This window comes from Lissotriton helveticus, chromosome 3_1, assembly GCF_964261635.1.
Source record: "Lissotriton helveticus chromosome 3_1, aLisHel1.1, whole genome shotgun sequence".
Classification (NCBI taxonomy): domain Eukaryota; kingdom Metazoa; phylum Chordata; class Amphibia; order Caudata; family Salamandridae; genus Lissotriton; species Lissotriton helveticus.
Genome location: NC_136061.1, coordinates 1,654,578,742 through 1,654,605,968, shown reverse-complemented (window position 1 = coordinate 1,654,605,968; position 27,227 = coordinate 1,654,578,742). Strand labels below are relative to the sequence as shown.

General features: G+C 47.7%; 1 protein-coding gene across 2 annotated transcripts in view; it reads right to left on the bottom strand.

The window, feature by feature from the left end:
- OSBPL11 (oxysterol binding protein like 11) overlaps nt 1-27,227 on the bottom strand; it is a 294,199-nt gene that overhangs the window by 19,679 nt on the left and 247,293 nt on the right. For both annotated transcript variants that reach the window (XM_078682428.1, XM_078682429.1), the window contains exons 10-12: nt 23,384-23,570; nt 9,841-10,023; nt 5,665-5,818 (exon numbers count right to left, since the gene is read on the bottom strand). In XM_078682428.1, the coding sequence (XP_078538554.1) occupies nt 5,665-5,818; nt 9,841-10,023; nt 23,384-23,570 (524 nt within the window). The remainder of the gene's footprint in view (nt 1-5,664; nt 5,819-9,840; nt 10,024-23,383; nt 23,571-27,227) is intronic.

The following is a 27,227-nucleotide window of genomic DNA, read 5'->3' as shown; positions in this document are numbered from 1 at the left end:
GGATCCAGTGGTGGCAGCTTAAATGTGTCCAGTGCGTGAATTCCCATTCCCAGTTCCCAGAGTATGGTGCCTGGTGCTCTGTAAGAGGGTGACAGGTTGAGAGTCAGAGGCAGTGAGGAGCTGTCTCACCAGTCTGGAGGGGGAGTGTGTGGATGAGTGCTGTGTTGAACTGGAGGAGTGTGTGAGTTTTTTTTAAGGAGCTTGCACGTGAGGTGGATGTCTGGCGGTGTGCTAGATGTCTTACGGACGCATTAGGGAGTGATTCTAAAAGTAGTGGCTTGTGTATCTGATGATCCTGTGTAGGTGAAGAGGTTCATGTGTAGCCCAGCTATGTCCCATTAGGATGATAGGGGGTAGGGGCTCACGTCCTGTCTCAGTGGAGGTGGAGTGAGTGTGGGACGGTGTGTCCCACGTTAGCCCGAAACCCTGTCTCGGGGCCTGGAGGGTTCCCTAAGGGAGCGCCAGGTCAGGGGCCTAGGCTGTACTTCTAAGTCATTTGAGGAGGATCTTCCTGTGTCAAGAGGACGGGGAGTGTCTGTAATCAGAACTCCGGCGGTCCTAGTGTTGGGCAGTACCGCTTCTAAGTGGAGGGTGCAGAAGTCCTGGCTCGCTGAGCATTTGACAGTCTAGAGTGCTTGACCATTTGTTTTTTTTTGGGGCCTCTGGAGGTCATTCCCCGAGGAGGGGGGAGGCCAGGTTCAGGTTCAGCCTGACCTGGAAGGAAGGGCATCTGTAGTCAGTGTCCTGACCGGTTGTTGGCTTCCAGGGGTACCGCTCCAAGGTGGGAGGGTGCAGAACTCTGGAGGGGGGTGCAGAGGGAGGGTGTCCTTACTTCTGACCCCGGTGGGAGGAGAGTGTGTCGCTGCTACGCCGCTGGCGTGTGCTCTGTCTAGCCTGAGACATACTGTGCCTGTGATAGTGGAACTGGAAGGGGGTGCAGAAGGACGGTGTACTTCTGACCCCGGTGCAACTTAAGGGTGTAAATCCTAGGTTGGGAGATTAGGAAACTTCTAGGTCAAGAGGAGTCTCTACTAAGGTGGATCAACTGAAGAGACTGAGGAGGCGGCCCTTGCTGTGTGTTCTGGGGCCCACCTGCAGTTTGTTGTTTCCACTAAGGTAGAGGAAAGGGGGCTTTGCTGTGTGCTGTGTCCCCCCACCTGCTTGAAGAGGGACTGTGCTGTGTGCTTTGTACCTCAGAAGTGGAATCGTTTCCAGGTGGTAGACCAGTGACGGAGTGAGGTCCTGATCTGGTAGGAGAGTTGTGTTCTGGTGAGAGCTTCCATGTGAGGGTTATTCCGTCACCCTGACTGGAAGCAAGGGTCCCTACTTGGTCTAAGGTACTTACCTCTGCCAACTAGAGACCCCCAGTTCTAACATTGGAGGAGTAGAGGTCGGATCGGGCATTCTTGCTGTGACCTCTAGTCAGCCTGAGGGTGTGGTCCCTAGGGTGTAGGATCAGTGGTAGTGTAGCTACCCTGGGAGAGAGAGAGTGGAGATTGGCTATTGTGTGCCAGGGGCTTCTGCCCCCACTCTGTGGATTGGTTAGGACCTGTGAACGTTGGGTGGCCTAGGGCCTGGTCCTGGCTGTGGATGACTAGTGTGTACCAGTGGGGTATCCTAGTTGTGTCAGAGAGCTTTTGTGAGGGAAATCCCTGTGGGTTCAGAGTGGCGAAAAACTGTAAGGTGGCCCTGCCCTGCAGGCCCGTCTCCGTGGTTTTGTCGCCCAAAGCATTGAAGACCATCAGTGTAGTGATTGGTCTACCCTGCGTTTTGGCTGGAAGGGGGATGTGTTGGACCCGGTCCTTTGGGCAGGTTTACCCCGTGACTTTTTGCTTTTTCCTAGCCTGTTTTTGGAACCTGGATTGGTGATTGTAGGCCTCTGCGCACTTTTTCACTGTGGTACAGTGTAAAGTGCGTGTGCTTTCTGTGTATGGATGGTGAGCGCCCTGCCCTCCCATAGGAATGAATGGGAAATATGTATGCCCATGGTAGATTCCTGATGCGTGGGGAGTGCAGGGGCGAGTTTGATATGTATGAACTCGTGAGAATGAATGCTGCAGAATGGTGTATGCGGCATGGCTGTATCTAGTCCAGAAGCGCCACTTTTAGAAGTTGGCATAATTGTGTAGTGAGTCTGCTAGCACGTGATTGGCTGATGGGCCTGGCCCAGGCATGCCTGGGCCTGTTGGTAGATGGACTGTCTGGAGGAGGGGGTCTGAGTCAAGCCGTAGATGAAAGGCCCCCCATCTGCTGTTAGGGAGGAGTGGAAAGAGCTCTGGTGGTGCCAGGCTGTGTCTGTCGGCCCACCCTGGATGACTCTCCCTCCCGATGGCCCCCTGTCACCTCTGACCTGAGGCTGACAGGAGAGGGAAACCAGATACACCCAGAGCTTAGGGCTCGCTTACACAACGACTTCAAAGGGCTTCAAAGCTTTTTCTGTGTATAAGAAGGGGCTCTGCCCCTTCCAAAATGTTCTTGTTTTCTGACTTGAATCTGCCAGGGGCATGCTGATGCTTGGGCTCAGGGAATCCCTGAGTCCTGCCCAGCCCCTGGACTCCTGATGGACTTTCCTGGATTCCTGGGGGACCCCTCAGCCGTGCCTGGGCTGATGGGGAGACTTAGCTTTGCCCCCCTGGGAAGCTCTGGGGCTTTGGCAGCATGAAGGAGCTGCATTTTTCTGTGGATAGCGCTGGAACCGTATTTCTAGCGCCTGGAGGCGCTGAGCTTCCCCCTGAGCGCTCTGCCTGTTTGCTAGCGCTACGGAGCGCTTGATTTCCCCCTAGCGCGTAGGAGCGCTTTATCCTTGGCCATAGCGCTTAGGAGCGCTTTATTGTGTTCTAGCGCTGGGGGGCGCTTGGTGGGCTTTGGCCGGTGCCCCCCCGGCATTTGCCTCCCCGTCACCGCCGCCGCCCGGCCTTGGAAGCGCCGGCGGAACCGAAGGCGGCGCGCTCTCATTGGCTGAGAGAGCCGAGCCCCCTCACCAACGCCGCGACGGGATAGGCCTGTGCGGCGCAGCGTCATGGCCCCTGTCGGGCCGTGATTGGAGGAGGAGAGGAGACTCGTCATCGGGGCCGCGACGGGATTGGCTGGTCGAGGCGGCCCCGGGAAGAAAGGAGAAGGCGCGGGAGATGGCGGCCGTTCGCGGGGCTCCTCTCGGCTGAGGGAGCCCCGAGAAGAAGAGGCGGCTGGTTGACAGGGCTCCCGTGTGCCGAGGGAGCCCTGCAGAGAGGGAGACCGGACTTTGCTAGGAGGCGGCGAGAGTGAGCCGCCGCCCAGCAGAGAAGCCGCCGTCCGGAGGAGCCCGCCCAAGAAAGCCCGGTGAGTCGGGAGGGCTCCGTGCAGCTGCTGTTGGTGCCGGAGAGCGGCACCTGGGCGGGAGTGGAGGTAGGGCGGCCCCAGCTGACAGTGGGCCGCCCCCAGGTCGACAGAGCCTGAGGCCCCAAAGCTCCTGTTCATTTTGAGAGCGCCGGGAGGCGCAGGGGGCATGTCGTAATCCTGAGTCCCCCGAGTGGGACTCCAACGGAGTGGGTGACGCCCCTACGAGCCCTGAGAGGCTCCAACGCAAGCCATATTTGTTTAAGGAGTCTAGATGGCTCCTGGGACACCTCGGGGCATATTGTCGATGCCCGTCCCCTCCTGGGCTTGTGTAGTTCTGGTGCCAGTGAGAGCACCATGGTTGTTTAAGAGCCCCAGAAGGCTCCAACATTGGGCATGTGATGCCCAGAGCCTGTGTGGCTCCAACGTCTGTGTAGTGTTGCCCAGAGCCTGTGTGGCTCCTACAGTTTGGCGCAGTTTGCGCCTGAGGGCCAGTGAGGGCCCTGGCGCAGTTTTGATGATTCTCCAAGCTGTCCAGCAATTAGTGGGCAGCTGCACCGTTTAGGCGCAAGTTGGAGAGAGAGTCCCTGTGTGGGACAGCGAGGGCACCGTGGTGCCAGGCCTACCCAGCTGCGCAGCACTTAGTGCCAGCTGCTACGTTTAGGCCCTTGTGAGTGTTCCCAGGGGCCCAGCAAGTAGTGGGCCCCTGCATCGTTTAGGCCCCTGACATTGAGACTCAGGGCGTTCTAGCCCCAACAAGGCCAGTTGGCCTAGGGACTGCCACAGGTGGTGGCTTATGTAGGTTTTGCGCAATTGTATGGTTATTGCACCTCTGAATGTATTTCCTTGCATCATGTTTTATTCCTGCACCTCTGAATGTTTTAGACATCATGTGACTTTTGCGCTACTGTATTATTCTGGTACCTCTGAATGTAATTTTATTGCATCATGTGCTTTATTCTTAACACCGCTGAATGTGTAGGTTTATACATTATGTGTTTCTCTTTATTACTCCTCTGAATGTATCTTTATGCATCATGGGTACTGTGTTATTTCTTAGACCCCTAAATGCTGTGTGATACTTAGGTGGTTGTTCTTTTTAGTACAGGTGGTCCTAGTGAGGTCCTGGTCCCCTGCGTGACAGTCTCCCAAGGAGTTTAGGGTTGCGTAGGTGGTACTTACCTGTTCCCAGTAGTTACTGGATGTGATCTATAACTGTTACTTTGTGTTACAGTGAAGTTTATATACTTTTATTCTAATTGCTGACAAGTATTTCTATATCTGCAAAGTGTTGATTCAGACAGTGGCCCATGTGGCCCTGTCTTGTAAATAATCCCTTGTGAATATTGCCGTGCCAGTTGGCACAAGGTACATGTGTGGTTTCTATCTGATATGTTTTGACAATACAAAAGTTATTTTAATATAACCTTGTGTGGAGTCTCTTTTGTGGTGTGCCTAGAATGTTGTTGCTGTCGTGCGCTGACGCAAATGCTTTACACATCGCCTCCGAGTTTAGCCTAGACTGCCCGCGCCATGCTACCTAGAGGGCGAGCAGGGGTTATCTTGGCGTGTGACTTCCTTGCCCTGACTGGAATGGTGGTTTCTGCCTGGCTTTGGCATCAGCCTTAGCCTACCAGAAATAGCCGGTTTCCAACAGAAGGTAAGTTGATTAAGTAGATCTTGCCAATGTGTGTCACCCGTGTCCTTGTGGCATAAGCCCACCACTCGCCTCCGTTTTCTGGGCACGAAACGAGGTTTCCCGGCCGGGGGAGTGATGCTGCTCTTGCGATATCATTGCATGACCTGAGGGCCGGGTCAATTCTTCACCGGAAGCAGAAATCCTCCCACTGCCTGTTTCAGTGAGAGGCACTTATTACAAATACTGAAGTTTTTTTCTTACTGGTATTAATGACCCAATCCCAGTCATGAATGCCGATCCCTAGTTTCCATCTCTGCTTTGCGCTTTTGGAGGGAAGAGGGGGTTGGGGGAATTGGGGACAACATTGTGCTGAGAGCGATTGAGGCGGTCTTGCCCCACTGCTTCCATCAAAGGGAAAGAAACATCTTTCGGTAGCTAATATCGCGACACATTTGGAGCAGCCTACGGAGCTCCAGGGGCCACGGTTGCCCTGGCTACTAAACACCTGGACACAAGGATCTGCCTTCTGCTGTTCCAAGTATGCAGCGTGGAGTGTAAAGAAGACACAGATAACCTCAACCCTGACCACATTAAGCGTGTTCTCTGAGAAGCTATCAGGCAGAATATAAGAGCTAATTCCAAAAGACCTTCTATTGCAAAAATATTAAAGAGACTAATGTACTAGAACACCCAGAGAACTGGAGACTTACCTCTTTAGAAAAGTATTTTGTGTGCCAAGAGGTTTCCGCTTCAGTCCGATGTCGCTCTTCAGTTCGCTGGCGTTCCTCGAGAGATCGCTTGTGCTCTGTTGCTTTATCAATGTCACCTTCTCCCAAAGCCTCAGTTACATGCTTCCACAATCGCCTGAAATGGTAAGATCTGGGTATTTAGCATTTTAGAATGTATGTTACATAAAGCTCACTAAGTAAAATGCTGAAGCAACTGAGTGATATTTGCTTTGGAGAATATATGTGAAAAGATGGTGTGTCTTACCAATCCCCCACCTTTTTATACAGCATTATTTTAGTGCTTTTGTATGGAGTCTGAATAATTACAAATCACTGATAAACAAAAGGAGAGTAAGGGTACAACAGATCACTCTTTTACCCCAAAGAAATAATTACATAAACAACTGAAGAGTGACATAACCAACCACCACATACAACAAAAAAATTGAAGTGGTGAAGGCAAAACAAAACGAAACAAAACAAAAGGGTGAAGGAAAACCCAAGATAAATTGAATAAGAACCCTCACTCACCACCTAGTGGTGACATGCTTCATCACTGGGTTCCCACTGTAAGGACCTAGCGTCCTTACAGTGTGCTACAACGCCTGATTTACAGCGGAGCTGGATAATTGTGGGTGTTGAGGGTGCAAACAAGAAAACTGAATGGCGATAAGTGAGTGCAGTTAATTAAAAAATGCGTAGTTGTGACAGTCAACTATTTTATTCAAAGTCCAACCAGCATTGGTTAAAACATTTAAAGTGGAAACATAGGATAAGTCTCAATGATTAAAGACACCTAGTCCACTGAGTGAAGAGGTGGTCGACATGTTTCTGCTTGATGAGCCCAAGTCACTCAGCTTTCATCAGGACCAAAGGACGGTGATCCTCCGGCGGTGTGCACGCACTAAGGTGCACCCAACCGTGAGGAATTATATGTGAAAAATTCTTTTGAAATTTTTTTCCCAAAATATTCCTAGCTTAAGGCCGGTCGAGACCCAGGCAGCAGGTGGCTGGGGTCAATACCTGTAAGAAAGAATGTTATGTATTGTCAATACATAACATTCTTTCTTACATATAATTCCTAACGGTTGGGTGCACCTTAGTGCCTTGTCTGGAGTACTCAAAGATCTCTTTTACGTAGAAGCCAGGTTCAAGGAAGCAAAAGATATTCGCACTCATGATTTGGCCAACAGTGTAGACCTGCCAAAACCGACCTATTAGAGGCAATTAAATCTAAAAACAGAAATCTGATCCAAACCACGAGATCTTATACAAAAATACTTTTTACTCTGCTAAAAAAAGAGTGGGAATCTCTACTCTGGGCTACCAAGCGAAATGATCACAAGGCTTTTTGGAGCATAGTCTCGACAGGGAATTCTGAGGGCATTGTCAGTATGAAGCATAATATTAGAGCTGACATGTGGAAGGAGTACTACCAGACTGTATGGTGTGTTGAAGGGACCTGGTGATCTCCCTGTTGGTACCATTGCCAATGCTAGGCCAGGCAGGGAGTCTATCGATGCTCCAAAGGAATACCCACCTCTCATCCTTGATGAAGTCCATTGGGCTATAATTAAGACTGCCCCTCATAAGGCCCCTGGCATCGATAAAATACTAGGGGATCTTTACCTCTCAGAACCAGACATATGGGGCCCCTACCTTTTAATTATGTTATTGCTATAATGGAGGGGATGCCCATTCCTCAATCATGGGCTGGGGCGTAAATTATCCCAATTTATAAAAAAGCCTCCCCAGTGTTACCTGGAAACAATAGAACTATCAGTTTGTTTGACACTATCAAAAAGTTTTATTAGAAAGACTCCAGGAACGAATGAAGGATAGCAAGGTTCTTAATCCCTTTCAAGGAGAGTTTCAGCAACACACCTCCACCATAGACCAAGTCTTTAGACTCCAACTCCTATACTGGAAATCATTGGTTCTAGAGGGTGGCAGACTTTATTTCATCTTTGTGGATTTAAAGTCGGCACTAGGAATTTACTTTGGCACGTCTTGGCCGATATAGGGGGTCCCATCCTATCTGTGTTGTCAAATGAAGGCTTCATGAGAGGAACTTTGCACAGGTCCGTTGCAGCAGATTGAGGGACGTCACTGAAGCCTTTCCCGTTGATAAGGGAGTCAGGCAAGGCTGTGTGTTTTGGCGCCTACATAATTTACTTTGTTCATCAACAGCATTGTCGACTACCTGAACACCATTAATAATAATGCCCAAAGGCTGGCATCTGAAAAGGAGTCTGTGTTAATGTTTGCTGATGATACTCTTCTCCTTTCTAAGATACCGATGGATATCCATAGGGTACCTGACAATTTTAACATCTTTTGCAAATCAAAGGGGTGAGAAATTAACATTAGCAAAACCACATTTATGGTCTTTAATCCATCCCAACCCACTCATCCAAGCCCAGGTTTAAATGGGGCCCGATAGAGAGGGTTTCAACTTTTGATTACCATGGGATCAAGCTTAGCGAACGAATGCATTGGTTGTTCCATATTGCCAAGCAAAGACTCAAACTGCCACAACACACTGTTGGGCTCTCAAGGGAGTATAGGTGGACTTTTCATAAGCCAACCAGCCCTTCTATTGAGATCTATAAGCCTCAAGCCTTGGGGGCCTCTATGTATGGGACCACAACCCTGTTAGCCCTATTACACAGACAGAGAATAGCTTTCTTAGGCATTTGTTGAATCTCCTCCCCAGTACTCTGTTGGTTACCCTCAGATTTGATCATGGGATTAGGCCTATTTCAGAGGGAATTTGCCTTAGGCCTCTCCTCTGCTGGAGAAGACTTTGGGCAACACCTGAATTAATCTATTCTAAATTAGCTCTCGAGGAGATCCTAGGGTCGATGGGAGCCAAGAGATTGCTGTGGCTCTGTCACATTAGGGAAACCCGAAGAAGCATTGGTAGAGCTAGTCTGTGGGACAATCCCGTTGAGACTTGTTCCACAATTTCTAAAGTGGAATGTGCCAAATGCTGCAAAGATCACAAGCTGGCATCCCTCCTAATGAATTCTTCCCTGGAATCATTGACCCCTAGATGTATAGGTCAAAAGGATAACAATAGACTGGAAGGATTCATGGACGAAATCTAACCTGCACTAGCAAGGAAGCTCTATGTGCAGTTTAGGCATGGAACCCTTCCTTTGCGCTCATTTACCAAAAATAGGAGTTCTGGGGGTCGTGATTGGAGTAGAATTGTCGGTCCTGTGGCATAGCCGAGGAAAAGGAGGCCCATGCTCTTTTGTTTTGCCCAGTTTATAAGAAAGCTTGGTCCAGATGGTTAGTTACACTGTGTAGGAATTTAGGAACACCGCATTGTGTAGAGGCGCATAGAGTCTTGAAGTCGGTTATTTACCAACCTATGGTCTTCGCTGCCTCCAGATACCTTTTTTCTGTTTGGTGTACTCGAAAAAGATTTTTGTGATTGTATCCACGCTGCATAATTGCTTCAAATAAAACAGCTGCTGAGTTTGTTAAAATTTCTGTCTGTACTTTGCACCAATGATTTTACTGCTCAAGTCTTTCTAGCTCTTTTGGTTGCATTGTTCTGCTCTTAAATCATGACAGATGAAATGTGTTTCCAAACGTTTTAATTATTTTATCGCATTAAATTATGCTTTTAAAACATTCCTGCTTTACATTTTTTATGTTTTAATGTACTTTTATGGTTTTATGATCGGAATAAAGTAAAAGTAAGTTTTTTTCCATATTACTGACTGATTAAAGTTTAATCACAACATTCTTTTGGACACAGGTGTAGACAATGCGCCATTGTGTTATTTGTCTCAATTACTGATTCACCATTTCTATCCTATTGAAAACATTTACACTCAGAAGCAAGTGCACTATTATTCAGTGGAAAAAAACTTTTCCTGCAATATGGAACTAAACTTTCTTATCTCTGGGAACAGGTGTGAGAGATTACGATAACGCTAATGGAAACGTTCCATGCTAGCGTCAAGTTGAAAACCTGATTTCAGAGTCATATGAAAGATGTTCCCGTACGGTATCCTTTTTTATCTTTTAACAGACCTAAAAACTTACAAAAACATTGTGCTGGTCATATTAGAGAGGAACTGCCTAAAAAAAGATTTCAGAGAAGTGCAATTGTGAGCTATAGTTTTGATTGCATTTACTTGCCTGGACTCGAAGGCCCCCTGCTGTTCAATAGGCCGGACTCTCTTTCTTGTAACAGGCAGTGTAGTCAAATCTACACACTTTGTTTCTCCGTTGCTGTAGGTGAATTCGAGGACGCTGTTCCATTCTCCTTGAATCCTGCAGCAAACTGTGTTTGAAGCATTATGCTTCACTTCCGCTGTAACTCTGAATATAAAGCAAAAACACAAGACCGTGTACAAAATTACCACAGAGCTGTGCAAAAAAAGGAATTTATTCTAGGCCATGCTGTATGGAAATATTGATGTGGTCTGCTACACAATCAAAAGGCTAGCTAACCCTTGAAAAATGTTGGCATAGGAGCGGACATTCATTATTTCACTGAGAATATTACCCATCAGTTTGACGTTACTTTCGTTGAGTTACCTCCATTTTTTTGTAAACACCGTATCTGTATGACGTTTCTTTATGCTCCATCAATGCAATTTTTGTTCAGGCACCGAAGTCCTGCAGTGTCAGCAAGCATATGCTCCATCATCATGGTTACGACAGTCACTTGGTTTCAATACATGCACTGCTAGAGGTAAATTGCTTCATCACCAACATCTAGTTTACTGGACAGACACCTTTATGTGCTAGTCCGAACTACTCACCTTTATTTAAACAGAGTAATTACATTTGGGGTTACCCATACTAGTATGTGATTTTTCGGAATGTGGGTGGTAGGAAATTTGAGGATAGCTGAAAATTCCAGAACTTTTTCTCTTAGAAATGTGAAGAAAATGCATAGTTTTAGCCAACGTTTGAAGGGCACTCTGGGTAAGAAATCGAAGTGGGATCCATGAAACCGGCAGCACGCTGGATTTTCCTGGATTGCAGAAATGCCCACGGTCCATTGGGATACAAGGCATATAAGAGACCAAATAGTGCAGCCATTCAACATAGCAAGGGTGGTGAAATTGGAATTTATCCCCTCTCCGCCTGCCCGAATGACAAATATTTGTTACAGCAAACAAATGGACGGAATGCTGACAATTCAAACATTCTCCTCCAGTCAAAAGATCTGGGTTAAATCCATCGTTCTTTTGCCCACTACGCCACCCCAGTTTGGACCCAGCCATATGCAAATCAGTCTAGACCCTGTGCCCCACAGGAACAGTCCAGACCAAATTGCCAGGCCAGGTCCTCCCTGGACCTGATACAAGCATCCTGGGACCGGTTTCAGGGTATGTCACCCTTCTTCAGCCAGGCTAGCTTCAATCCAGTGGCACAGCAAGCAAAGTACCCACGCCTGGGCATACCCATCCCACTTAGGGCGAAAAGTGTTACAGCAAACAAATGATGGACGGAATCCTGACAATGCAAACATTCTCCCCCAGTCAAAAGATCTGGGTTAAATCCATTGTTCTTTTGCCCACTACGCCACCCCAGTTTGGGTATGCCCAGACGGGTCCCTTGCTTAGTGTGCCACTGCATTCAAGCTAGCCTGGCTGAAGAAGGGCGACTTACCCTGAAACCAGACCCAGGATGCTTGTTTCTGGTCCAAGGAGGACCTGACCTGGCAGTTCGGTCTGGACTGTTCTCATGAGGCACAAGGTCAAGATTGGTTGGAATACGGCTGGGTCCAATCTGGGGTGGCGTAGTGTGCAAAAGAACAATGGATATGGGCAGTCTATGTATGGTATGGTCTGTCATTATATGGTATGGCCTGTCATTGTATAGTATAGTATGGTATGACCCGTCATGGTATGGTGTGGCCTGTTATTGTAGAGTTTAGTATGGTATAACTGGTCATTGTATGGTATGGTATGGCCTGTCTCTTTATGGTATGGTGGGGGATGTCATTGTATGGTATGGTGGGGGAGGTCATTGTATGGTATGGTACAGGATGTCACTGTAAGGTACAGAATGGGATGTCATTGTACAGTCCATCTCAGATGAGACCTAAAAAAACGATGTCTGAGACAGGCCCAACTCTGAATTATACGATTACGATTCACTGAATGCTCAGGCTTCACAGACCTACATGAAATTGGCTTCAGATGATATTTACTGTTTGGTGGTTTCAGTAGCGGCCCCAGTACAGTCATTCTGTATTGAATGATTGGCCTCTATTGAGCGGTGTATCTGTCAGAGCTCGAGTGTCTATTTAAGCGTAGGTGAGCTGGAGCTGGGCCCAGGCACGGAGGAGGGGGTGAGCTAATGGCGAACAGCTTGAATAACAGTCAGCTCGGTGTGGGGAGAAAACAAAAGGAGCCAGGCAGACTAATAAATGTGAATACCACAACAAATATTAATGGTGGCTGTCCAGTGTATTTTTTAACAGCTCTAGTTTTTCATGGCTTTAATAAAAATGTGTTGCAGTTGGCTTTATGGAACTTCTCTTTAGGAGCTCTATTCTCTTCACTTCTCACAGGGAGGCTATGAGGACAGCCAAAGTAAGTTTATAGCTGTTCCATTATTTCATCAGCAGAGTTTCTGCATCACAATAAAATCAATATTCATGTGCAGTTTTAAATAGCGCAAACTCGTCCCAAATGTACTGTCATGAAGTCTTAGGATATGAAGGGATTTGTCCACAATCACAGGATTTTGAACCGATGCAGATAATTGAACCTGGTTCCCAGCACCATGGTTGCACCTTATCGATGACACCACATTTCTCCCCAGCGGTGCTTTGCTCTTTGGCGAGAGGGAGAGGGGAGAGTGGTGAGGGCGGAGGATAGGAGAAATAGTACCTCCATCACGTCGCGAGCAGCACACAGGCACTGATTTAAGTTTGAATAATCTGTGCTTGGTCCCTGCTCCACCGAGGCTAACAGAACCGAACCGACATTTACACTGCGCTGACCATTTAGGAGGCAGCAAAGATGACTGAAACTGGAGCCAACAAATGGTAAGCAATGGGCGGGATGCAAGTCCTTTACTGAACACAATAGTATTGCAAGCGAGCGCATGCGCTCGCAGGCTCATACCTTAAAAACACAGTAAAACGTATCTACCTTTTAACAGAGTTTCTTGGGCATTGTAGGGGCAACAAGCATCTTGACAACAAATATGCACTAATGATCAACATTCTGGACCAAGTCATTGCCATGTCTCGTAGCATATTTTAAACAACTGCACAGGGTCACATTGCATTGATTGTCATATTTTAAAATTCATGCTTACAGTTGAAGTGTAAACTGCTTTTCTGAGAGGAAACATTTACATCTGTTCACACAACAGCGTAACAGTTGTAGAACAGAAAATAGTAGGTTCAGGTATTTAAGTTTAGTTTCAAGAAGAGGATGTATAAAAACGGTTTAACTTACTGCTAGACATTCAGCTTTATTAAAAAAATATTTGCATCATATATGGTCTTTCACATACTTCTTTCATGAGAGTGGAGGCCTTTTGGCTGGGAAATACTCAGTTTCAACTGTTTCATTACAGTGGTGCCTGAAAAAGGAGTGGAGGGATGATATCATCATCATCATCATAATACTGACTATTTATGTGCAACTTAAGTTGCTTTTAGCCAGAGTATCACTGTAGCATATTCTAGTACACTAGTGAACGTCACTTTGCACTTGTCCTCCACAGACCCGGGCTGTAATACATAGAAAGCTTATATTTGGGATCATGGTGAAAACTAGGACTAGGCACAAAAGTTGATGGTTAATTTTAGGGAGAATGCTTCTCGGGGAGCAAAAAGGCAGGATGCACCTGCGGGTTAACAGAACTAGGCGCTAGGACAGTGGTTTCTGCAAAGGATGTATGTAAGTCATGGGGGGGGAGGGGGGGATTACTGGGAAAGTTAGCTTTTTAACAAGGGGTCTTAGAGACAGGGATGTAGACTAGAGTGGTAGATTCATTCTTATTAACATTGTTGTTAAACAGTACGATTACCCAGATTGCACACAAGCAATGGCAATGCCAATAGGTCTGTTTTTTAAGGCATGTTGTATGGTAATGTGAAGCATTACAAGTAGGTAGCATGGCAATGGGTATGTATTTGTGTGGAAGCAAAGAACTGTAGAATATTGGTGTAGGTTAAAAGGTCAGGTGACAATTTAATTGTCAAACCAGCCCGAAATATCCATGTAGGCTAATAACTGTTATCCTCTAATCTGTGCTGCCCCCAGAGAACACATCATAAATTGTCTAGTTAGCCAAGAATCTTTAATATGTCACATGCGTGCCTCTGAAAGTTTCAGCTTAGGCAGCTGGATAAATAAACTAAATTGTCATAGTTTTGAAGAGGGTAAGCACTTTTGCCCAATCAAACATATACTACTGGCTCCCAACATGTGGGCGGAAACAAAGCTCCTCTCTTGGTGGTTCTCCAATAATTGGCTGGCAACAGTTGAGCGGTCAAGGTAGACCATAAAAATGAAGTGATTGGCTCAGAGATGTTGGGGAATCAAGTAGATTATGTCCAAAACATGTACTAGCAGAATGGTGTTATGTGACTTACTTTTAACTCAACCACTGGTGCTCCATTTAGTCAAACTTTTAAAAATAATATCTAAAGATTTGCATATTTTAACATCATTTCTCTTCTACCTTTTAGGGTTCTTTTACACCAGTACAGTGACTAATTTATTATAACCGTTCCTCAAAAGTGTGATTAGAGTGAGTGTTCCAACACCCTCAAGTAATTTGCTTTGCCAACATCACTGCACTGTCCTGAAATTCTCTGGTACTTCTCCAGAGTTTTAGATAAAAATGGATGTATGTGAGAACTACTAATGTTCTGGACTAAAGAATCATAAAACCTGCCCTATCACTAATAAAACCTTCCAGGGCATCAAACCACAATTTCAGATCTTTCACAAAAAGACAACATAAACACGTGACAGCTTTATTTATAAATCAGATAAGCAGTTATTATGAAAGTCCACACAGAGGTGTTCTTAGGTTCACAATGATGTAGTATTGTTGAGTTAACATGGAGGTGGTTTCATTAACACGCTAATCGCTATGGCTACGTTCAAAACACCTTCCAAAAGAAAGTTTGATGTTTTTCTGTTTCTCCAAGGAAGGTGGAAGGTAGTTTGAGTCGTCAATGTCCCTGCCTACCTAGGAAGATACAGAGGTGGCACAGCAAAGTTATCAGACCAAGATAAAGGCTGTGATGTTGAGTTTATATCACTAAAGAAATTGCAGTGTATATACCACTTTACCAATAGACTGCTTTAGGTGTTACTTAATTAGTTAGGTGTGCAATCATCGAAAACTTAAAATAACCCTGCCAAGCCGTTAGTAGAAACAGCAAGAAAAGGTAATTAAATGTGTGAAAATAGACTACTAAAGTTATGAAGAAATACAAGGTTGAGAGACGAGTTGCTGTTCTAGATTCATCCCATTGTGTGGAGTTCAAATGAGAGATCTCATAGCAGAAATTCTAAGCATACCTTTTTTGGATAAGATCTAAAAACGGCTAGATAACAGGAAATGTAATGACCGCCCAGTTATGGCACTGTACAGTCCGGGTCAGGCCATAACATGTAACTATTTAATTGCTCAGTGCCTACAAGCAATTGTTCTGTAGTGTGCACAATACAAATACAATAAATGCCAAACCTTGCAGGACTGTTCCACTGATGTGAATCTTTCTAAAACTGTACACTAATATGTTACTCACAGTAGCAATCACAACGCTACATCACATTGGTCTATAGAGAAGCTGTGTGAAGTGTACGCTGCAGCAGCACAAGACACCAAAACTGTAATAGCCGTTAGCTGGGGCCATCTCAAACATTTATGGATAAAGTAACATTTCATGAACTAATTATCATACTATAAATCAGAAAAAATAATTCGGGAATAAACAACGACGCTATCGGTATAAAAAACAGTCTTCATATAATTTTGGTACAAAAGGGGGTGGTGATGGACGGAGCATCTGAACCAATCCAACACGCACACCCAGTCAACAGATCTGGGGTTAATCCATCACCGTTCTTTAGCCCACTCTGCCACCCCAGTTCAGACATGGCCATATGCAAATCAGTCTGACCCTGTGCCTCATGGGAACAGTCCAGTCCGAACTGACAAGCCACACCTTCCCTGGACCGGAAACAAGCTTCCGAGGACCGGTTTCTGGCATTTTAGCTGTCTTCAGCCCGGCTTGCTTGAATCCAGTGGCAAAGTGAGCAAGGGACTCACGTCTGAGCATACCCTGCCAACTTATGGCGAACAAAGTGGTACAAAGGGGGTGGTGATGGACGGAGCATCTGAACCAATCAAACGCTCACACCCAGTCAAATCAGTCTGACCCTGTGCCTCATGGGAACAGAGCAACCCAAACTCCCAGGCCACGCCTTCCCTGGAAACAAGCTTCCAAGGACCGGTTTCTGGCATTTCAGCCGTCTTCAGCACGGCTTGCTTGAAGCCAGTGGCAAAGTGAGCAAGGGACTCACGTCTGAACATACCCTGCCAACTCATGGTAGGGTATGATGGATGGAGCATCTGAACCAATCAAACACTCAGTGTTTGATTGGGTCAAATGCTCCGTCCATCGCCACCCCCTTTTGTACCACTTTGTTCGCCATAAGTTGGCAGGGTATGCTCAGACGTGAGTCCCTTGCTCACTTTGCCACTGGATTCAAGCAAGCCGGGCTGAAGACGGCTGAAATGCCAGAAACTGGTCCTCGGAAGCTTGTTTCCGGTCCAGGAAAGGCATGGCTTGGCAGTTCGGGCTGGACTGTTCCCATGAGGCACAGGGTCAGACTGATTTGCATATGGCCATGTCTGAACTGGGGTGGCAGAGTGGGCTAAAGAACGGTGATGGATTGAACCCAGATCTGTTGACTGGGTGTGAGTGTTTGATTGGTTCAGATGCTCCGTCCATCGCCACCCCCTTTTGTACCACTAAATATAATTTTGTACTGTATCATCTTTCTCTAGGCTGCGCCAGGCCTCTTTGTTCTTTTTACTGATAAATGCTCGGCAACATGAAACTCCTTCAGTGTGAAAAAAAGGTTGACATACTGGGGCTGTATTACGTATTGGCATTGTTTGCGCCCAGCGCACCTTTGAAAAGGTGCGCTGGGCGCAAACAATGCCAACGTGCCACCATTATGGTGAATGCGCAGCCCTGGGGGCAGCCGTAAACTTGCGCTGCCTTGGAGGCAGCGCATTCGTGTGAAAACACGGAGCAGCCGTTCTGTGTTTTCACAGTGCAGGCGGATGCGGATTAATGATCCCCTTGCAGGCGGGTGCAGTCAGCGAATGCACCCGCGTGCAAGAGGATGTCAGGGGGGTCCATGGGACTCCCTTTCCCCCCTGCAGAGGGCTGCTCTCAGGGGGCGTGCTGATAGTGCGCCACCTTTTAAATGGCGCACTGTCAATGCGCCTTCTGAGGGCTTCTTTGACTCTGCGCCCACGTCTAATATGGAGCGGGCGCAGACTCAAAGGAATTCTCTCATTTGCATAGGGCACGCCCCTATGTAAATGAAGGAACGCCCTCTGTTGATAGCGCTGGCGCTTCAAGTGTGCCAGCAATATCGTATCATAGAAGGGGACGCACAAGCGTCTGTGCCCCCTCCTATAATACCAATGTGCACTGTGGGCACGCAAAGCGGGCGCAAACGCCTGTTGAGCCCCCGGGGCACCCTATGTAATATGGCCCTTGGTGTCTGGCTTTCAAAGTGCTTTTAATGCAGTTCTGCTTATTTTGGAATCGTTAGCACCACAGCAACACAAAATGCGACATCAAGCTTGTGTTGGGCAAATACAAGTAAGAGGAAATGCTACAGCCATGTGTACAAAAAAATATTTGTTTCTAATGTTAGGAAATGGATACTATCTCCATAAATAATAGTAATCTCCAAGAAAGAAGATTTACCTCCGCAACATTTCAGTCAGAAAGAAGATCTGGATACCTGTGTATGGTTACCCAAAATGGGCACAGAATTATTACCTGAAACGCCTACTGAAATTGTTCACTCAGAGCATACAAATAATAGAATACTGCTGAGAGATTATGGTTAACCAGAATAGTAGAGCATGATGCTATATGTTGATTTCAGAAAAATGGAGTAGATTCTTTCTGAAACCAAAACAGATCTTGCACTACTGAACTTGCTAGTACTTGGCAAATGTAATCAAAGGCAGTATGAGGATAGGTAGGTACAAAGTATGAATGAGATATAATTGTGTGTTCCTTACACGAAGAAATTACATTCGTTCACAAAAAGAGATCCCTTTACTGTAATTTATTTACACTTTTAGAGCTTCATATTAAGAGGCGGCCATGATCAAGTGACACAATGAAGTTACAAACCATGGTAGGTACTTACCATGCAGCTTTTTTGCTATCCCCGTTCTTGCTCTTTTTTTTCTTTGCAGTCTTGTCTATGAAGCTTTATTACGGTATTTTTGGAAAATTGACACTTATAATATGCCCTAAATTGCAGAGTGTTAATATTCCAACTTGTTTCGGGATTGTACAAGAAATGAAACAGAATTCGCCACTGGAGGTGGGGGGGACGTGGTGTAGTGGTGGACATGGTGGTGGTGGTGGTGGACGTGGTGGTGGTGGACGTGGTGGACGTGGTGGTGGTGGACTTGGTGGTGGTGGACTTGGTGGATGTGGACGTGGTGGTGGTGGATGTGGAGAGTGCAGTTGGTGGATGTGGACGTGGTGGTGGATGTGGATGGGGTGGTGGTGGTGGACGTGGAAGGGGTGGTGGTGGTGGATGTGGACGGGGTGGTGGACGTGGTGGTGGTGGATGTGATTGTGGTGGTTGTGGTGGTGGACGTGGTGGTGGACGGAGTGGTGGTGGACGGGGTGGTGGTGGACGGGGTGGTGGTGGACGGGGTGGTGGTGGACGGGGTGGTGGTGGACGGGGTGGTGGTGGACGTGGTGGTGGATGTGGTGGACGGGGTGGTGGTGGATGTGGTGGACGTGGTGGTGGTGGACGTGGTGGTGGACGTGGTGGTGGTGGATGTGGTGGTGGTGGACGTGGTGGTGATGGACGTGGTGGTGGTGGTGGACGTGGTGGTGGTGGTGGACGTGGACGTGGTGGTGGTGGTGGATGTGGTGGACGTGGTGGTGGTGGACGTGGTGGTGGTGGACGTGGTGGTGGTGGACGTGGTGGTGGAGGACGTGGTGGTGGAGGACGTGGTGGTGGAGGACGTGGTGGTGGAGGACGTGGAGGTGGTGGACGGGGTGGTGGTGGACGGGGTGGTGGTGGACGGGGTGGTGGTGGACGGGGTGGTGGTGGACGTGGTGGACGTGGTGGACGTGGTGGTGGAGGACGTGGTGGTGGAGGACGTGGTGGTGGAGGACGTGGTGGTGGAGGACGTGGTGGTGGAGGACGTGGTTGTGGTGGAGGTGGTTGTGGTGGTGGTGGTGGACGTGGTGGTGGTGGACGTGGTGGTGGTGGACGTGGTGGTGGAGGACGTGGTGGTGGAGGACGTGGTGGTGGAGGACGTGGTGGTGGAGGACGTGGTGGTGGAGGACGTGGTGGTGGAGGACGTGGTGGTGGAGGACGTGGTGGTGGAGGACGTGGTGGTGGGAGTGGTGGACGTGGTGGTGGGAGTGGTGGACGTGGTGGTGGGTGTCGGGGACGTGGTGGTGGGTGTCGGGGACGTGGTGGTGGGTGTCGGGGACGTGGTGGTGGGTGTCGGGGACGTGGTGGTGGGTGTCGGGGACGTGGTGGTGGGTGTCGGGGACGTGGTGGTGGGTGTCGGGGACGTGGTGGTGGGTGTCGGGGACGTGGTGGTGGGTGTCGGGGACGTGGTGGTGGGTGTCGGGGACGTGGTGGTGGGTGTCGGGGACGTGGTGGTGGGTGTCGTGGACGTGGTGGTGGACGTGCTGATGGTGGATGTGGTGGTGGCCGTGGTGGTGGTGGACGTGGTGGTGGAGGACATGGTGGTGGAGGACATGGTGGTGGACAAGGCAGTGGACCTGGTGATGGACGCGGGGTGGTGGTGGACATGGTGGTGGTGTACGTGGTAGTGGCGTATGTGGTGGTGGCGTACGTGGTGGTGGCGTACGTGGTGGTGGACATGGTGATGAAGGTGGACGTGGTGGTGGTGGACGTGGTGGACGTGGTGGTGGTGGACGTGGTAGTGGTGGACGTGGTAGTGGTGGACGTGGTGGTGGATGTGGACATGGTGGTGGATGTGGACATGGTGGTGGACGTGGTGGTGGTGGACGTGGTTGACGTGGTGGTGGACGTGGTTGACGTGGTGGACAACTATTTGCTAGGAGGGAGCTGGCAAAATGAGGAAGGAGAGGAGGATCTCGAAGTGGGCACATAGGAGAGCAGAAAGAGGCCGAATATTAGTGGTGGTGGTCGTGGACGTGGTGGTGGTGGACGTGGTGGTGGTGGACGTGGTGGTGGTGGACGTGGTGGTGGTGGACGTGGTGGTGGACGTGGTGGTGGTGGACGTGGTGGTGGTGGACGGGGTGGTGGTGGACGGGGTGGTGGTGGACGGGGTGGTGGTGGACGGGGTGGTGGTGGACGGGGTGGTGGTGGACGTGGTGGTGGAGGACGTGGTTGTGGTGGAGGTGGTGGACGTGGCGGTGGACGTGGTGGTGGTGGACGTGGTGGTGGAGGACGTGGTGGTGGGAGTGGTGGACGTGGTGGTGGGTGTCGGGGACGTGGTGGTGGGTGTCGGGGACGTGGTGGTGGGTGTCGTGGACGTGGTGGTGGACGTGCTGATGGTGGATGAGGTGGTGGCCGTGGTGGTGGAGGACGTGGTGGTGGAGGACATGGTGGAGGACATGGTGGTGGAGGACGTGGTGGTGGACGTGGCAGTGGACCTGGTGATGGACGCGGGGTGGTGGTGGACATGGTGGTGGTGTACGTGGTAGTGGCGTATGTGGTGGTGGCGTACGTGGTGGTGGCCATGGTGATGAAGGTGGACGTGGTGGTGGTGGACGTGGTGGTGGTGGACGTGGTAGTGGTGGACGTGGTGGTGGATGTGGACATGGTGGTGGATGTGGACATGGTGGTGGATGTGGACATGGTGGTGGACGTGGTGGTGGTGGACGTGGTTGACGTGGTGGTGAACGTGGTTGACGTGGTGGACAACTATTTGCTAGGAGGGAGCTGGCAAAATGAGGAAGGAGAGGAGGATCTCGAAGTGGGCACATGGGAGAGCAGAAAGAGGCCGAATATTAGAAACAAGCCACAGCATCGCTCTGTTCAATGTCTGGGAGGTGTGTTCTGTGCAGAAAGGCATTACGGCACTATAGTAAATAAATAAATAAACCGAGCGCAGTACGCGAAAGTAAAAGCGACTGTGTTTGGAGCTGAAAGTGCACGCTGTGCTTAATGAGCCATGACCAGGGAAGAAAGCCGCGCTCGCTCCCACGGACCCTAGGCCAGGGTAGAGAGAAGGCGGGACATGCACCCGCTTTTGGCCATTTGCGTGCTGTCTTTCTTGGAAAGACGCATGCAAAGGCCAATAGCGGGTGAAGAAAACAAAAGCACGCGCATGAGCGTGTGTTCCAAAGTTTAAAGCCCTTACTAAATGTCTCGTAGAGATGGGCATGCACGCTGGCTCAGGCCAGACGTAAAAATGAATAGGTCCTTGTGAAATGTAACTAGTGCTCAGGTAAAACGCTCCAATACCTTCGGGCCGAGTTTGCATTATAGTTGCAAATATCTACACTTGGCATACACAACAGAACCTAGAGCTATTTCCTCTACATGTTCTCCTAAATGTTTTAGCAAATTTTACAAATTGTATTTCTTCTCTGCTTTCACCTCTCTCCTCCCAAACCAAGGTGAAAAACTCTTGCCATGATTCCACACCAGACAGTTCTGCAAAATCTCAAGCTTAATCAGGCATAACAAATCATTAAATTCAAAGTGTGTGATGTTCTTGTATGAGTTTTACCATCATTACGTATATGCAGTGTAATATCGTGCCATTTGTTCCAAAACAATAAAATGTAGTTTATATTTTAAAAAACAAAAACACTAGTCCAAGGCTCCCACATTCCAACATTTCATTATTGTACGGGTGTGGTGCTCTTTTTTTAATAGAAGAAGTGGTAAGAATTTCGTGGATCCACTTTGATTTCAGAATTTTCTCTCAAAGAATTGTAAGGAAAATGTATGATTTTAATCAAAGTTTACATTTTCCAGGGCATTCTTTATGACAAGACATTGAGGGATGGTTGCAAATCAGAACACGCTGGTCTAATGTTGAGAAATGTCTAGGTTTAGAAGTTTTTCTTGGGTGGCACACAAACCCTGGCCCAAATACTAAAGCTACCAAAATCACTAAAACTGGGTTCACTTGTAAGGCAAAGATTTTGATGTCTCCATATTGCATTTTGGGGTATTTCCTGATGTGGGCGATAGGAGTTTTTGTCAATAGTACTCTGGGATTACAAAAGAATAGAACATTTGGTTTTCTCTACATTTGTGCACTTTTCAAAGCGTGCATGTCCCTTTGGCCAGCTGTCGTGCAATGGCCAATCAGACATGCACACTTTAAAACCTCTTAAGCAGCAGTCATAAGACAGCTGTGTTAGAGTAAGTGCAGGCCTCCAGGGCGCTGGGGAGCGCCCACTGAGGCTGCTCCGGCCAATCAGGGAGCTGCTCTCTCAGCATGAAAGTAGCGCCAGGACCGGTGCCTGCACTTCAGTATCCGGTTCAGAAGAGGCACGGTTCAAAAGTGGTCCGGAGCAGAGATCGGTTCAGGTACATTTTAAAAATGTATATATAAATGTGTGCGTGCCCACTCCTACCCATAGATGCCAGCCGCCACTGGAAAAGCCTCAATAGCTAAGGGGATAATTCTATGTAGCTTTCCATATGAGCTGGGTTAGCCTTCCTGCTACTTGGGTTCAGTGTATGAAATGAGTAGAAAACCTTTGCCTCTATCCCTGACCTCTAAAGGATATTCAAGTATCACCTTCTCGGACTCAAAATCCTCCTGATTCACCCAAAACACCAGTTAATGCCCACCTTGAGACCAGAGGAGGAAACAAGTAACATACTGGACTGCTTCACACGTATTAAACCGATCTACAAATTGTGCTGTCACGTGTCCCCACTTCCGTCTTCGACAACTGACGGAAGTACTCAAACTAGTTGCTTTCATGAAATAATGGTTATCCTAAATAAACATCTAGTTTCCATACAAAACTCCACAATGTAAAAAGCTTAAAGATGGCGATCCTGCATACAAGCATTTCATACACTTGTTGAGTTAATATTCGTCACAAACTGAACTTAATAGCAATATAATCCGATCTACGTAATAGTTTTCAGGGGCGGCCTTAGGCATGTGCAAGCTGTGCACCTGCACAGGGCCGCCAAACCCCAGGGGTCGCCACGCCTATATCCTTAATATAATAATCCTCTGAGGATGGATACATATTTGCATGGCGGCCCCTGGCAGGGATTTGGCAGCCTCCGACTCTGTTTCACTTCCAAACACCCTGAATCCCCCCTCTTCACTGTCCTTCGCGCCTGTGTTCCTCCGGGGCCCCCTACCTACGCTCCCTGCCCAGGGCCGCCATTAGCCTAGAGACACCCCTGTAGTTTTACCTAATACAGGACTCCTTGATTCATAAACTCCGCCAGAAAATGATCATGGTGGCACTTACCTGTGGAGCTTGCCTCCATAGAAAGGCTTGGTGTGAAACGTAATGGCTGCAGAATAACCGGTCTTCGCACAATTCACGTTGACTTTTCCTCCCAACTCCACCCACGGAACAGTCAAGATTGAGCGGGCGTACGCGCAGGGAAGAGAAAAGGTGTACTCTTCTCCGTGTTCCAGCAGGCACAAGAGCCCTGGGGGAGGAAAGAATAGCAGAGACAATTAAAAGGGGGGGAAAAAAGACAACGAGGGACTAGAAAATCTCGGCGGCAATCCAAACCCAACAGCTTTCCTGCTATGATGCATTTCACTATTTATTAATTATCAAATTACGCAGCTAAATAGGACGCACGAGTCCCTGGATTAAGAAGCTACGGGTATAAATCAGAAGACAGAACATCAGATTTAATTAGTGCAAAGTGCAAGAACTCGAGCATGCTTACATTATGTTAAACCAACAATGAACACAGTAGGTGTATCACAGTGGGTTACTGCTCTGTACATTAATGAGAAGCAGCATGCGCTTGACAGTGGCAGGCCTTATAATGCCAAAAAAATGCCCCCTGCATATTAGATGTGCAACCACACTCCTTCAATTTGCGTAACCCACGCCACACAACGTTTACAATGTGCAAGACACATCCTCAACTTTTCACACTACCAATCGGACATAATTTGCAACACTGACACACTTGAGTCTCACAATTTGCAACCCATACACTGTACTTAGGATACAAAGTGGAACAATGCTGTGTACTTCTGATATAATTTGCAACACCTACCTTTCACTGTGGATATAATGCGGACACACATCTTGACGTTTTCTGTTTTTACAAATTTTATTTTTGAGGTTTAAAATTTTCATTTAAACAACAGATCCACAGTCATGACTGGCACGCAGCTTACGTAAATGTAATACATGTAGTCCCAGGTCATAGAATGAAGGTGAGCTAAAAACTAAGTCTAAAGAATTTACAGTGGTTGTTGGACAGCGGAAAACTAGAAGGACAAAGAAATGAAAATGAAATAGAGCATAAAATCCCTAAAGACCAAGAGTGGACTGCCCGTTCCAATCAGAATAGCTACTGGTGAAAGTCCATTAGAGAGCCCATCAAGGGTTCCAAGAAACCACTTAGATCTCAGCATGAGCTAAAAGCCCTCAATGCACTTTTTTGCTACAGGGTAATGAAGTGACTACTGGTGCTGCCCAATTTACGTCGCTTAAATGATTCAGACAAGAGATTATTTTATAAAGACGGACTCCCACCCGAGCCCCACTCGTGTGCATGATCCTCAGATTGTTTGGCAGATGCTATTAATAGTCATACGGTAAGGCTCTTGGGTCCTCTTTTCTATAGGTTAGTGGATGTAGATGAGTGGTGGGAGGTTAACCCCTTCGACGCTCATGACGAGCTGGGCTCGTCATGAGGTAGCCTCCTCGCACGCTCATGACGAGCCCAGCTCGTCATGACACATGCACTTTACAGATTCCCAGCGTACGGGCGGAATTCCGCCCGCACGCATCAGGTTAAAGATTATTATCCAGTCGAGGTGTTCATACCAGTGAGTTGAGAGAGGAACATTACCACCTCTCCAGTTATGGGGATATCACTGTCCAACTCCTAAGGATGGAGGGTTGTTGAGTGTTCACGGTATGTAGGTCTGTGTAAAATATGTTTTTAGATCTTCAGACACTTTGCAAACACATGCCCACACTGGCAGGGCTTCCCTTGGGGTTCCCATACTTCTGTAATGGAAACCGTGTCTGACGATGGCATGTGTGGTCCTGAATACTAGAGTGCATAATATGTTAAACGCAAGTCATGGAGAGTTGGATGTAGTGGGCAGCAGTGCGCATGCTCCTTTCGTGAGAATGGTCCACTGAGCCTGGGAGGAATAAGAGGAATGTGACCCGTGAAAGGACGAGCAGACGTATCCCCATAAGTAAGATCTAGACATTGCAGTGTCAACAGTGTGGACTGTGAGATGGTGTAGAATGACTGCTTTCTCTTGGCATGTAGGATGTATCTCAAAGGGTGAAGTTTTAACAGCCACTCGTCTAGTGTGGGTGAAGACACTTGATTCCAAGGCCTTAGGATACATATTTTTGCTGCTGCAAGTAAAGGGGCTACCAAACAATGTTTTGAGAATGACAACTCCTCCACATCATTGAAACTCTGCAGTATCGTCAGATGTGCCAAGAGCGAGAGTCTGACATCACTAATTCGTGGCCGTCTATCCCATATCAGCGACCAGCACGGTTGCAATTTCGGGCATTCCTGGAACACATATAATAGGCTACAGTCTCTTCGCTCACACCTTCAGCAGTCAGAATGGGCTAACAGTGATACTCTTTGCAAATCCAACAGGATCCAGTGGCAGTAGTGAAATATTTTATACTATAGACATTTTAATGTTAATTCTCTCACAACTTTGTCATTGTCCAAAAGAAGGGAGGGCCAATCTTCCGGAGAACAATCCTTGCCTAATAGTGTTTGCCAGAAGAGGCGGATGGCATTCTCAGAAGACGTATGCACTACATGTATGCTGGACACTGTACCCGATTGTGGACAAAAGAGACACCTCAGGCAATGAGAAAGCAGACGAGAATACCATTAAGAGGAGCTCTGCAGAACAAACTCTGATCAGAGATGTGGAAAGGATTTGAACGAGTTGTCATTGAACAACTGCTCCACAGGTTTGTTTGCAGTTGTCTTGGCAACTTAAAGATGCTTCATAAAATCATGGGATTACTCCTGGACGTGGCCAAAAAAAGACAGTGGTACAAGCTTTATTAGTTACCTAGCTGGATAACTTAATGTAATATTCGTGGGGGCTTACTAAGTCCGCATGAGAAATCGTCAAACCATTCAGAATGCTGCGGCTAGAATGCTGCTTAATGTCCCTAGGCTCTGCCCTGAGACATCTTCATTGGCTCCTGATGAGGGAAAGAATCTCTTTTAAAATCGCTTTGCTTTTGGCACAGGATAATGAACTCAAGGGGCCCCTGTTACCTAAATCCCCGGATTAAACCTTACAATCCTGCTCGTCATCAGAGGACGGCAGGTGTCGCACTGGTTACAGTTACCAGAATAACCAGAGCACGCATGAGAGGTCGCTGCTTTGGCTATCAAGCCATAAAACTGTCACTCTCTTCATGCTGCGCTAAGAAGCGAACGGTTCCAAACTATCTTTCAGAAAAAGTTAAAAACGTAGTTTTTCAGACAATTTTAATATCTCTCGTTCATTAGGAGCGGACTCTGTTCCTCCGGTGTAGTGTGGAATTTATAGCACGGGGACACTCTGTTGCAGTAACCATTGCGCTTTGCAAATAGGATAACATAACAGTTAGTATCCAATTCTTAAATTACATAATTCAATTGAGAAGCATCCCGCCCACTTATATTTCTGTACAGTGCAAGATAGGTAAAGAACAATGCACCAGTAGGTATATCTTCAAACTTTCATGTGCCACCTTCAAGGCAGCATCCAGTGACCAAAGGACTGAGCGATTGCTGTCCAAGGCCAAATCAACTACATGTATACATTGAGAGGACAGTCTTTGAACATCTGAGGAAATGGAGCGGATCAAGGGCGCATGGCAAGAAGTAGGCCACTTGCAACAGAGGATACACTAAGTGATATGTCGACATGCCGGGAAGACGGAGGACTCCAGATATGGTGCCTACTATCAACTTCTGAGGTTCCAGTATGGTATTTCTTCTGCCCCGGATGTAAGAATTATTATTAGAGTCGAGTTGAGTAAGCCATGATTCCTGCATCTGGAAAGGGAGCATTCAGAGAACATAACTTTATTGGGGCGCAGCTGTTATTTTTAGGTCTCGTGACCT